The following is a 13,254-nucleotide window of genomic DNA, read 5'->3' as shown; positions in this document are numbered from 1 at the left end:
GTAAGAAATTGCCCCAGCTCTTACCGAGACACGGAGCGTTGCTGGGAACCCCGAGGAAAGAACAAGGGCGCCTAGCATTGCCGGGTCTTGGCTGGGGATCTGGAGACCAGGTAGCTGATCGGGTAGCGGCTCAGCCTTCTGGGCTCTTTGCATGCTTTGTTAATTCGTACTCTGTTTTTCTCTGTCCCACCCTGAGTTTGGGGGCAGATGGCGTTCAGGGAAACTCTGCATTGATCCAAGGAATGAATGCTTCAGAGAGACGAGAAAGTCAGAGATGGAGCCCCACCCCATCCCCCCACATCCATGAAGCGGAGATGGCGTTTAATGCTTTAAAATGTCTAAGCCAGAGGCTTTAAGGTGTTTCCGTTCCTACGGCAGTATGATTTTCAGCTGTGGCGTCCTGTGTCGTTCGGTTTAGAGTTCTAAGCTGCAGATAAACCCACATTAATGCCCCTAGGGAGATCTGTTTCAGGAGAGAAAAAGGGATACTTTTGAAATTTAAGATCATGTAGGTGGTTGCTCAAGACTACAGGGAAACAAGCAAGTACAAAAAGCCTAAGTGTGCGGTCTGAATGCTTACAGCCACCTGTGGTTTCCTTCCTGTAGCTTCTTCACTTGCCTTGATTAACACCCAGCATAATATATTTCTAATGAATAGAAAGTAGCTATATTTACACCCAGCCAACATCAGACTCTCTTTTGCTATTCAAATCTGGGAACTAAAATAGACAAGGTAAATTCGATCAAGAATTGTTTTACTTTCTGGGAACATAAAGAAAGGTTTGGGTCAGAATAAAACGAAATAATTCATCCTTTGAAGGGAATAAAGAAAAGATTAGGATGGGGGGGTGGGTGGGGGGAATGCCCTTTTTCTGTCTCCCAGCTCCTCTGCTTCCCTTCCGCCTCTGCTGATTCGAAACCCACTTGTTACCTTTTTAAGAGAAGAGTTCTGGGTCAATATCTTGTTGAAAACTGAATTCATCGCCATGAAATGAAAAACGCAGCCAGCAAGTTGTAGGCCTGCCGTCCAGAGCAGCGGTGTTTATTTTGTCTTCTCTCTGCCTTTGTATCCAGGCCACTCTCTGACCCAGTTTGTCCGCCACTGTGCGGATCATTTCCTAAACAGCGAGCACAAGGAGATCCGCATGGAAGCCGCCCGCACCTGCTCCCGCCTGCTCACGCCCTCCGTCCACCTCATCAGCGGGCACGCGCACGTCGTTAGCCAGACTGCGGTGCAAGTGGTGGCAGACGTGCTCAGCAAACTGCTCGTGGTCGGGATCACAGATCCTGGTGAGGTTCATGAGACAGGAGCAGTCTGGGGGAGTTGGGACACTCGGGGCACCGGGAATTAGCCACTCTCATGGCGTGCCCTCAGGGAGGTGATGGCCGGCTCTTTCTCTGCCAAAGCGTTAGGCTTGGCTACTCCAGCCAGGTGGCGTAAAACGATCTGTCTTTAATCCTGTTGTCTTTGCTCCTGTGAGCAAAGAATGACAGGTTAGACGAGGCCGGGGGCAGTGGGGGCGGAAACTGGGAAAGGACCAGAGGATGACGGCATTGAAGAGGCATGCCAAGGCTCGATTGCTCTTGCAGACCCCGACATCCGCTACTGCGTCTTGGCATCTCTGGATGAGCGCTTTGATGCACACCTGGCCCAGGCAGAGAACTTGCAGGCCCTGTTTGTGGCCCTGAACGACCAGGTGTTTGAGATCCGGGAGCTGGCCATCTGCACGGTGGGCCGGCTCAGTAGCATGAACCCGGCCTTCGTCATGCCCTTCCTGCGCAAGATGCTCATCCAGGTAATGGGGTGACAGTCACACCTAGTGGCAGTCTGGAAGGGACTGTCATTGTGAGAGCCATTTGGGGAAAGAGAGATGAGGACAAGGAAGGGGAGAAAGATCAAGATGCCTGGTAAAAGCCACATTTGGCTCCAAGAGTCCCTGTTTTCCCAGCTTGGCAGTTACAGTTCAGGGCCGATTGCCTCACGAGCCTCTTACCCCCAGCGGCACGACTCCAGGGGCCTCTTATCCCCGGCGAACCTCGTCTGCAGGCAGCTCTTTTCTTCTTCCTGGCAAGTCACCGGAGATCCCGCTTCTTGGCACGTTTGGCTCAGTCTGCTGCCGATGGTGTCAGTTTTGCTAGCACCTCTCTGTCCCCCTGCTCTCCTGCTCCCACCAGGTCAGGCACAGAGGCCCAGGATGACAGTGGTTCCAACTCTGCTTCTCATAGTCGTTGCCCCCGGCCTGTGGTCCGTGGCTTTCGTTCTTAAATAACGTCAGATGCCAAGCCAAGCTGCTGGACTGGAGCCAGAGGTAGATTTAGGTTGGCCTTGCTGCTCCATCTATTGGGACTTTTTTTTTTTAAGTGGGCCCAGTGTGGAACTTGAACTGACAACCCCGAGGTCAAGAGTCACATGCTCCACCGACTGAGCCAGCCTGGTGCCCCAGGATTTGCAATTCCTGCTAAAACCTGACTCCTCAGTTTTTGTCTCCACCTAGCCGCATAAACTCTCTGGCCTCCTGGTTAGGGGCCCATGGTCCAGTCCTTCTTGCCTTGAGTGATTTCCACCCACCTCTTCTGGGTCTCAGTGTGGCTCGCCCAGTCCTTTCCTGTCCCCTGACTCCACCTTGTCCCTACGCCCCCCTCTGCTTCCTGAATCTCCCATGGTTTCTTTCGAAACAGATACTTTTCCTAACACGTAAAAACTTAAACACAGAAAAACCGTTAACGTGTAACTTTCATCCGAAACAAATGTCATGTATTCACAGTCTGTCCTAGCTAAAGTGAGTGTAAGTTATATCAGTCAACAAATTAGAGGATTATATTATGTTGGCACTTCTGTTTTTATTTTTATTTTTAATTTATTTAAATTCAAGTTAGATAACATAAAATGTAGTATTGGTTTCAGGAGTAGAACCCAGTGATTCATCACCTCCATATGACACTCAGTGCTCATCCCAAGAAGTGCCCTCCTTAGTGCCCATCACCCATTTAGCCCATCCCCCTACCACCTCCCCTCCAGCATTTAAGAGTCTCTTATGGTTTCCCTCCCTCTCTGTATTTATCTTAATTTCCCTTCCCTTCCCTTCCCTTCCCTTCCCTTCCCTTCCCTTCCCTTCCCTTCCCTTCCCTTATGTTCATCCACATATAAGTGAAATCATATATTTGTCTTCCTGTGACTGACGAATTTCACTTAGCATAACACATTCTAGTTCCATCCATGTGGTCGCAAATGGCAAGATTGCATTCTTTTTGATTGTCGAGTAGCATTCCAGTGCGTGTGTGTGTGTGCGTGTGCACGCGCTCACACATTCTCCCCATTTTCTTTATCCATTCATCACTTGATGGACATTTGGGCTTTTCTCATACTTTGGCTGTTATTGATAGTGCTGCTATAAACATCGGGGTGCATGTGCCCCTTTGAATCAGCGTCTTTGTATCCTTTGGATAAATACCTAGTAGTGCAGTTGCTGGGTCGCAGGGTAGTTCTATTTTTAATTTTTTGAGGTACCTCCATACTGTTTTCCAGAGTTGCTGCACCAGTTTGTGTTCCCACCAACAGTGCAAAAGGGTTCCCCTTTCTCCGGATCCTCGCCAACATCTGTTGTTTCCTGAGTTGTTAATGTTAGCCATTCTGACAAGTGTGAGGTGGTATCTCGTTGTGGTTTTGATTTGTATTTTCCTGATGATGAGTAATGTTGAGCATCTTTTCAATTGTCTGTTGGCCATCTGGATGTCTTTGGACAAGTGTCTGTTCATGTCTTCTGCCCATTTCTTCACTGGATTGTTTTTTGGGCGTTGAGTATGATAAGTTCTTTATCGATTTTGGATAGTAGCCCTTTATCTGATATGGCATTTGCAAATATCTTCTCCCATTCCATCCGTTGCCTTTTAGTTTTGTTGACTGTTTCCTTCACCGTGCAGAAGCTTTTTATCTTGATGAGGTCCCAATAGTTCATTTTTGCTTTTATTTCCCTTGCCTCTGGAGACATGTCTAGTAAGAAGTTGCTGCAGCCAAGGTCAAAGAGGTTGCTGCCTATTTTCTCCTGTAGGATGTTTATGGTTTCTTATGTCACATTTAGGTCTTTCATCCATTTTGAGTTTGTGTGTCTGGTGTAAGAAAGTGGTCCAGGTTCATTCTTCTGCATGTCGTCGTCCGGTTTTCCCAGCACCATTTACTGAAGAGACCGTCTGTTTTCCACTGGATACTGTTTCCTGCTTTGTTGAAGATTAGTTGGCCATACGTTTGTGGGTCCATATCTGGGTTCTGTATTCTGTTCCACTGATCTGTGTGTCTGTGTGCCAGTACCATACTGTCTCGATGATTACAGCTTTGTAATGCCCCTTGAAGTCCGGGGTTGTGGTGCCTCCAGCTTTGGTTTTCTTTTTCAACGTTACTTTGGCTGTTCGGAGTCTTTTCTGGTTCCATACAAATTTTAGGATTGTTGGTTCTAGTTCTGTGAAAAATGCTGGTATTATTTTGATAGGAATTGTGTTAAATATGTAGATTGCTTTCAGTAGCATACGCATCTCAACAATATTTGTTTTTCCAGTCCGTGAGCATGGAATGTGTTTTCATTTCTTGGCGTCTTCTTCAGTTTCTTTCATAAGCTTTCTATAGTTTTCAGCATACAGACCTTTTACCTCCTTGGTTATTCCTAGGTATCTTAACGGTATTTTTGGTGCTATTGTAAATGGGATCGATTCCTGGATTTCTTTTTCTGCTGCTTTGTTGTGTTGTATAGAAGTGCAACCAATTTCTGTACGTTGGTTTTTATATGCTGCGACTTTGCTGAATTCATGTATCAGTTCTAGTAGTATTTTGGTAGACTCTTTTGGGTTTTCCACGTTAGGGTATCATGTCATCTGCGAAGAGTGAAAGTTTGACTTCTTCTTTGGCAATTTGTATGCCTTTCATTTCTTTCTGTTGTCTGATTGCTGAGGCCAGGGCTTCCGGCACGGTGTTGAACAACAGCGGTGAGAGTGGACATCCCTGTCGTGTTCCTGACCTTAGCGGGAGAGCTCTCAGTTTTTCCCCATTGAGGATGATATTAGCTGTGAGTCTTTCATATATGGCTTTTATGATGACTTATGTTCCTTCGACCCCTACTTTCTTAAGGGTTTTTATCAAGAAAGGGTACTGTATTTTGTCAAATGCCTTTTCTGCATCTATTGAAAAGATCATATGGTTCTTATCCTTTCTTTTATTAACATGGTGTATCACATTGATTGATTTATGAGTATTAAAGCCGTCCTGCAGCCCGGGAATAAATCCCACTTAATCATGGTAAATAGTTCTTTCAATGTACCGTTGAGTTCGATTTACTGATATCTTGTTGAGAATTTTTTCATCCATGTTCATCAGGGATATTGGCCTGTAATTCTCCTTTTCAGTGAGGTCTCTGGCTTTGGAATCAAGGTAATGCTGGCTTCATAGAATAAGTTAGGAAGCTTTCCTTCCATTTCTATTTTTTGGGACAGTTTGAGAAGAGTAGGTATTAACTCTGCCTTAAATGTCTGGTAGAATTCCCCTGAGAAGCCATCTGGCCCAGGACTCTTGTTTCTTGGGAGATTTTTGATAACCGATTCAATTTCTTTGCTGGTTATGGGCCTGTTCAAATTTTCTGTTTCTTCCTGTTTGCGTCTTGGTAGTGTGTGAGTGTTAAGGAATTTGTCCATCCCTTCCAGATTGTCCAGTTTGTTGGCATATAATTTTTCGTAATATTCTCTTATAATTGTTTGTATTTCTGTGGTGTCGGTCGTGATCTCTCCTCTTTCATTCGTGATTTTATTTATCTATTTGGGTCCTCTTTTTTGAGAAGTCTCACTAGGGGGTTATCAGTTTTGTTTATCCTTTCAAAAAACCAGGTTTTAGTTCCGTTGATCTGTTCTCCTGTGGTTTTTTGTTTCTATATCACTGCTCTCATTTTTATTATTTTTCTTCTGCTGCTGGCTTTGGGCTTTATTTGCTGCTCCTTTAGGTGTAAGGTCAGGCTGTGTATTTGGGACCTTTCTTGCTTTTGAGATAGGTCTGAATGGCAATGTATTTCCTTCCCTCTTAGGGCTGCCTTTGCTGCATCCCAAAGGGTTTGGACTGTCGTGTTTTCATTTTCATTTGCTTCCATGTATTTTGTAATTTCGTCTTTAACTTCCTGGTTAACCCATTCTTTAGTAGGATGTTCTTTAACCTCCATGTATTTGAGGGCTTTCCAAATTTTTCCTGGTGGTTGGTTTCAAGTTTCATAGTGTTGTGATCTGAAAATATGCATGGTGTGATCTCAGTCTTCTTGTACCTCTTGAGGGCTGATTTGTGACCTAGTATGTGATCTATTCTGGAGAATGTTCCATGTGTACTCGAGAAGAATGTGTATTCTGCTGCTTTAGGACAAAATGTCTGAATATGAGTCCATCTGGTCCAGTGTGTCATTCAAAGCCATTGTTTCCTTGTTGATTCTCTGCTTGGTTGACTTGTCCACTGCTGTAAGTAGGGTATTAAAGACTTCTATAATGGTATGATTATTAATGAGTTTGTTTACATGTGTGAGTAATTGATTTATATGTTTGGGTGCTTCCAAGTTGGCGACATAAATATTTACAATTGTTAGATCTTCTTGATGGATAGATCCCTTAATTATGATAATAATGCCCTTGTTCATCTCTTGTTACAGTCTTTGTTTTAAAATATGGTTTGTCTGATATAAGTATGGCTACTTTGGCTTTCTTTTGACTTCCGTTAGCACGATAGATGGTTCTTCATGCCCTCACTTTCAATCTGCAGGTGTCCTTAGGTCTCAAATGAGACAGGGTAGCAGAATGGATTAAAAAAACAAGATCCATCAATATGCTGCCGGCACTTCTGTGTTTAGCCTAATGGTTTATTTCTTCAACTGCTGCCCTGTGTGAGGAGTGTCCATCACTTTAAGTCTTTTTAAAATACCTAAGGTTTTACGGGGCACCTGGGTGGCTCAGTTGGTTAAGCGTCCAATTTCAGCTCAGGCCGTGATCTTGTGGTTCGTGGTTTCGAGCCCCATGTCAGGCTCTGTACTGACAGCTCAAAGCCTGGATCCTGCTTCAGATTCTGTGTGTCTCTCTCTGTCCCTCTTCCGCTCATGCTCTCTGTCTCTCTCTCAAAATAAATTAAAATAAACATTAAAAAAATATACCTGGGGCGCCTGGGTGGCTCAGTCAGTTAAGTGTCTGACTTCAGCTCAGGTCATGATCTCACAGTCTGTGAGTTCGAGCCCTGCGTCGGGCTCTGTGCTGACAGCTCAGAGCCTGGAGTCTGCTTTAGATTCTGTGTCTCCCTCTGTCTCTGCCACTCCCCTGCTCACACTCTGTCTCTCTCTCAAAAATAAACATTAAAAAAAATTTATATATATATAATATATATATTATATATATATAATCTCTAAGGTTTAGGGAAGGAAAAGAAATCATTGTTGAACCTACCAGCCCAAATCCTGCTAAAGAAGCTTGAAACAGAAATATCTCCTAATGAGAATATCAGTATGTTCAGTCAGTAGATGTTTTGAGCACCTGCTATGTTTCAGGTTCTACTGGGTGCTGGAAACCTATTAATGAACAAGCCAGGCATGGCCTGTGTCTTCTGGAAGGTTACAATAAGCTATCTCATTTTTCTGATACTGGAATGTGAAGCACTATTGAATAAATTTACCATGTACTGAGCTCAGCCCTGGTAACACCAAAATTTCTAATTGTTTTCAAATGCATATACAGACCTTCCCAAGGTGAATTGGACATTTTCATGCCTTGATAATAAGGGACATTACCTAAATGTGCTTTGGCCTTTTTCTGATGCCTTGATCACCAGAGAGGGCATTGGGTATTGTTGTGGGGACACAGCAATGCTCTCTGGCTCTGGAAATGAATCGGGGATCTTTGAAGTGGCCCTTGCCGCCCGCGAGAGTTATGCTCTCCTCACGGGCAAGCATTTTCTCCCCGCCTGCGTCTCCTTGCTCACGTGGGTCCTTTCTCAGCATCCCTGTCCATCTTCTCTCACAGCTGTCTGCTGTGACAGGGGAAAAACAGGCTGCCAGGGGGATCCAGAAAGTCAGGATTATTAAATCAATAACCGGAGACAAGATATAATGTGAAATTGTAGACTCCTCCTCTGGGTAGCTGAGTTAACATGCACTGTTCTCATGGTTCAGAGATTTCCTTCTGGCAACTTCAGCTCACCAGAAGTCTGTCTATATTAAGTTGTTTCTATGAAGTCACTATGAGTAGAACGTGCTGATTTGCAGGTGTTTTAAGGATGTCAGAACAAACATGTTATTTCTGTTCATAAAGGTCCAAGGGGAATCTATTGATATAATCCCTCACTGTTGGGGTTTAGATGTGCCTGAAACCACTACTGAGTATTAATATTTCTTTCAACATCATAGCTATTCTGACTGTTCTTAGATTCTTTTGTCATTAGTTATAAGCCCTCTTAGTGATTTGCTGTCTGGATGGAGATTTTTCTCAAAGAGAGCCCTTCCTTCATACCTTATTTCTTTCTTTCTCTCTCTCTCCCTCTCTCTCTCTCTTTTTTTTTTTTTAATGTTTATTTATTTTTGAGGAAGAGAGGGAAATAAAGTGTGAGCAGGGGAGGGACAGAGAGAAAAGGAGACAGAGGATCACTGTAGGGCTCGAACCTACGAACTGCAAGATTATGACCTGAGCCAAAGTTGGATGCTCAACCACCTGAGTCACCCAGATGCCCCACTCCAATCCTTATTTCTGCAGACCCCTGCTCATACTGTCCCTGGTGGTTTTCTCAGTCTCCTGTGACTGTGCTGCACTGTCACAGCTCTGCTCGGGGACGATCGTGGGACCGTGGGAGCTGGGACTGGTTTCAGACCGTCTCTCTTCCCACCACTGCTGTGTCCCACTGTTTGCCTTTGTGGAATATCTAGCAACCACTTGATCCATAGTGGAGTTCTGGTTCCTTCCTCTGGTTCCCTGCCACCTTTCCCCTTTGACACACCGTTCCTCTCTAGAATTTCCTCTATCATACGGACCTTTCTTCCCTCCAGATTCTGACAGAGCTGGAGCACAGCGGCATCGGGAGAATCAAAGAACAGAGTGCCCGCATGCTGGGCCACTTGGTCTCCAATGCCCCCCGGCTCATCCGCCCCTACATGGAGCCCATTCTGAAGGTAACCCACAATAGCTAGAGAGACTGGCACTTTCTCGCCAGGTGATCTTATGTCAGCTCATTCGGGACGATGGGAGTGTTTCAGTAGAGAAGTTCTTTGGCCCCAGGCTCGGGGACGAGGGCCACGTCAGGCCCTTCTCAGCGAAAGAACTACAAAAATCCCACCAATTGCAGGAAAGGGCTCTCTTTATAAGAGATAAGAAATGATGGTTCCAGCACATCATCAAATGTGCCTGGAAAGAAGTAGGTAAATAGTGGCATAAAATTGTTCCTTCAAAATGAAGAAAAAATGAGCTTTAAAATCTGAATGCGTTTAGAGGCATGTGAAATCTTTCAGAACTTACGTGCATCTGGGCAGATGATCACACAGGTATCATTTGAGGAGGCATGGGAAACGTTTTTAAATCATGGCACTTCCCAGCTCTCTCGTATGTCAGACTGGGCTCAGAAAAGTTTTAGAATCCACATTCCAGAGAAATCCTGGATTTGTAAAGCCTAGAAGTAATTTATCTGTGACTGAAATGGTCTCTTGGGTGAATTTTACTTACGTAAAAGAAAGGTTCCTGGTAGATGCTGTCCTGCATTCATTTTCTCATACCTTCTTTTCATAGGCTTTAATATTGAAACTGAAAGATCCAGACCCTGATCCAAACCCAGGTGTGATCAATAATGTCTTGGCCACAATAGGAGAGTTGGCTCAGGTAAGGGGACAACCACTTTTTCCACAGGATGGAAAGAATACTGTTTAGCCTCTGAGGAAATCAAAATAAGGCCGTAATTTCTAATCTTCTCTACCGCGGTCTTTTTCGTTTTGTAGGTCAGTGGCCTAGAAATGAGGAAATGGGTTGATGAACTCTTTATTATCATCATGGACATGCTCCAGGACTCCTCCCTGTTGGCCAAAAGGCAGGTGAGTACTGCTCTTTCTGGACTGAGCAGGACAGGCGCCTGGGAGGCCTGGGCCCTTGTCTGTCTTAGTCACTCACTGCCCCCAGCCAGTGCCCGACCCAGAGCTCGGCACGCAGTAGGTACTCAGAAGTATCTGCTGAGTAAAGGGAAGGAAGATATGGAACCAGGATTCGTTGTCGTCCTGACCTGGAGACAACTTTGAGGAAGTAGCAGCTCAAAGAAAAATCCAGGTCATGTATCAGAGCCCCGGCCCCCAGAAGGAAAAGGAAAGCCTGGGCCTGTGGCTGGGGAAGCAAAAGCCGCGCTTCAGCAGCCCCCACCCCCACCCCCAGTCCTGGCTTCACTTTGGCCACTGAGGCCATTAGGTGACTAACATTAAGAACAGTCTTAATTTCCCTCGAAGCTCGATTTCTTCCATTAATCATTCAGGATGTGGAAGGACTGTGTGTTTCCTTTGAGGAAGATGGGGCTCTTCTGTATCCAGTGATCGTTGGCATCGGTTTCTGGCCTTGTTTTTATGCCCGAACTCTCAAGGATTTCTGTTGGCGGTTAACAGAACTCTACTGGAAACATTTTTTCTTGGAAAAGCCTCTAATACTTCGCTGTAATTATTTAAGGAAGAGTACAGACCATGCTTTCTCCTACTGACTCGACCGACCACACGATCTGTTCCTTGTCCAGGTGGCTCTGTGGACCCTGGGACAGTTGGTGGCCAGCACTGGCTATGTGGTGGAGCCCTACAGGAAGTACCCCACTTTGCTTGAGGTCCTGCTGAATTTTCTGAAGACTGAGCAGAACCAGGGTACACGGAGAGAGGTAGGGCACATGGCACACTCGGTCTTTAAAGATTTTGCTGGAAGAATGGAGAGAGATTGTGGCATTAACACGCTCTTGAGAGCATGTTGGTTAGATGTCCTGTCCTCCTGTTTCGTTCTCATAGCTGGCCATTCAGGTATGAACTGGATATCATGGAGCATCGAGAGGAATACACATCAAAGCTATGGTCATCGGATATTGTGATGAATGTTTTCTTCTTCCCCTCCCCCTCCCCCTCCCCACCCAGGCTATCCGTGTGTTAGGACTTTTGGGGGCCCTGGATCCCTACAAGCACAAAGTGAACATTGGCATGATTGACCAGTCCCGCGACGCTTCTGCTGTTAGCCTGTCAGAATCCAAGTCAAGTCAGGATTCCTGTAAGTTGAGGGGACTGATGAGAGACTTATCACATTCTGCCTCACGAAGCGCTTGCTGGCTGTGTTTGGAAAGAGCCTTGGGCTGGTTAACAAATGACAGCACGTTGGCTCACTTCATGACTTTTGAGTGGAAAGTTGAGTTTTGTCTTAAACCCCAATAGGGATGCTGCTTCCCAATGTGTCTGGAATCCTTACATGTGTCCAGACTCTTTGCCAAGGGTAAGAGTCTGTACCCGCTTTTTGGTGCTGATGAGAGAGATGTGAATCATCACCCCCTCACCTCTGTTCATCTGTTGTTCTTTGTTAGTCCTTCTTTGATATTTTCTATTCTCCTGGTGCCCAAGGAGCAAGAGGGTAGAATTTATCCTCTCTGTTTTAATCGGTAGGGAAATCTGAGGCCAGGCTCGGGGGCATAGACAAACTAGTAGCTATCAGAATCCAGGGCTGTTTTTTCCATCAACTGGTCTGGCTCTGGAGCCCCTCTGTCTGTTGACAAGTAGCCTGAGAGATTGGGTAGGGTATGGGGTTACAGCAGATTCTTCTAGGGCGGACTTATTTCCGAAAGAGTGAAAATCCAGCAGTGGCTCTCCCAGCCCTTCCAGCAAAATGTTGTTTTCCCCAAATAATTTGTTTCCAAACTCTATGGAAGGAACCTTGTTGCTTCCGATGTATTCTTCTGTGTGTTAGAGAAGTGTATCTATGATAGCACCCTGTCAGACCCGTGCCTCAGCGGAGTGGGGGCCGGGTCCCTGCGGGTTTTGTCCTTACTCAGCAGTGCCTGTCCAGCCTCTTGACCCACTGAGTTCTTACCCTCCTCAGTGTACGGTTCAGCCTCCCCTCACCCAGTCTTTGAGATCCTTGCTGTTCAGGTCTGGTGGCATTTGCCACCCCCTTCTCTGAAGCCCCTAGAGGGACCGAGCAGCTACTGAACAGATGCTGGCCTAATTTGGGGGTAACTGGGGAGTTGGCCTTGACTTTCATTTAGGGGGTATGATTATTTTTACTGACGGTTTCAACTTCAGAGTTGTCACTTGTAATGATAAGAAGCTAAGTTAAACAGAGCAATTTAAGGAAAACCTATCATGTACCATTCTGGGCTTCTGTAGTTGGGGTCAGAGAAAAGCCAGAAACTCTTAGAAGCCTTAATGGTGACAGCCTATTCACTGGGTCCTGATGTTCTCTGTCCTCCCCGTGAACGCCGATGGCGCTCGGGCTGTTGGTGGCACGCCAGGCTCCACTCCAAGTCGGAGTCACATCACGCACGTATAGCTCGTGACTGTTGCCGTCATTCTGTCCTAGCTGACTACAGCACCAGCGAGATGCTGGTCAACATGGGCAACCTGCCCCTGGACGAGTTCTACCCCGCCGTGTCCATGGTGGCGCTGATGCGGATCTTCCGGGACCAGTCCCTCTCGCACCATCACACCATGGTAGTCCAGGCCATCACCTTCATCTTCAAGTCCCTGGGCCTCAAGTGTGTGCAGTTCCTGCCCCAGGTCATGCCCACGTTCCTCAACGTCATTCGCGTCTGTGACGGGGCCATCCGGGAGGTAAGTAGCTAAAACCCCGCCCCTGCTCCCTCCGCCTGAGCCCTAGCTGGTCCGCTGAGGCAGATTATTTGCATATCAGCTTCCTGTCGCTGCCCTCTGCTGGCTGTTGAGCTGAGCACCTGTCCTCCCTCCTCACACTTGACGGAACAGGTGCGGTTGGCTCGGCCCGGTTTCCTGGGTTATCCCCTCAGAATGGTGATGAATGGGTGGGTGGGTGTGTGTGTGTGTGTCTAGAGTTCAGTGCATTTGTTGGGGAGAATGTTCCACACTGTGGACTTCTGGTTGCTTTCTCATGATTAGATTTAAGTCCATCATTTTTGTGGTTGTTGTTTTAATGTTTATTTATTTTGAGAGAGAAAGAGCAGGGGAGGGGCAGAGAGAGAGACAGAGACAGAGACAGAGAGAGAGAATCTCAAGCATGCTTTGCGCTATCCGTGCAGAGCCT

General features: G+C 46.2%; 1 protein-coding gene across 3 annotated transcripts in view; it reads left to right on the top strand.

The window, feature by feature from the left end:
* Positions 1-13,254, top strand: part of MTOR (mechanistic target of rapamycin kinase) — a 134,450-nt gene that overhangs the window by 20,062 nt on the left and 101,134 nt on the right. For all 3 annotated transcript variants that reach the window (XR_005786404.1, XM_040461178.1, XM_040461193.1), the window contains 8 exons: positions 1,075-1,290; positions 1,591-1,796; positions 9,036-9,158; positions 9,769-9,858; positions 9,975-10,067; positions 10,748-10,882; positions 11,130-11,259; positions 12,559-12,809. Coding sequence is in view for 2 of the 3 variants with exons in the window: in XM_040461178.1 (XP_040317112.1) it covers positions 1,075-1,290; positions 1,591-1,796; positions 9,036-9,158; positions 9,769-9,858; positions 9,975-10,067; positions 10,748-10,882; positions 11,130-11,259; positions 12,559-12,809 (1,244 nt within the window). In the remaining variant the exon portion in view is untranslated. The remainder of the gene's footprint in view (positions 1-1,074; positions 1,291-1,590; positions 1,797-9,035; positions 9,159-9,768; positions 9,859-9,974; positions 10,068-10,747; positions 10,883-11,129; positions 11,260-12,558; positions 12,810-13,254) is intronic.

Source organism: Herpailurus yagouaroundi, unplaced genomic scaffold (assembly GCF_014898765.1).
Source record: "Herpailurus yagouaroundi ecotype Mexico unplaced genomic scaffold, PumYag 77, whole genome shotgun sequence".
NCBI lineage: Eukaryota > Metazoa > Chordata > Mammalia > Carnivora > Felidae > Herpailurus > Herpailurus yagouaroundi.
Note: the sequence above shows the minus strand (reverse complement) of the source record. Positions and strands in the feature narration are given on the sequence as shown.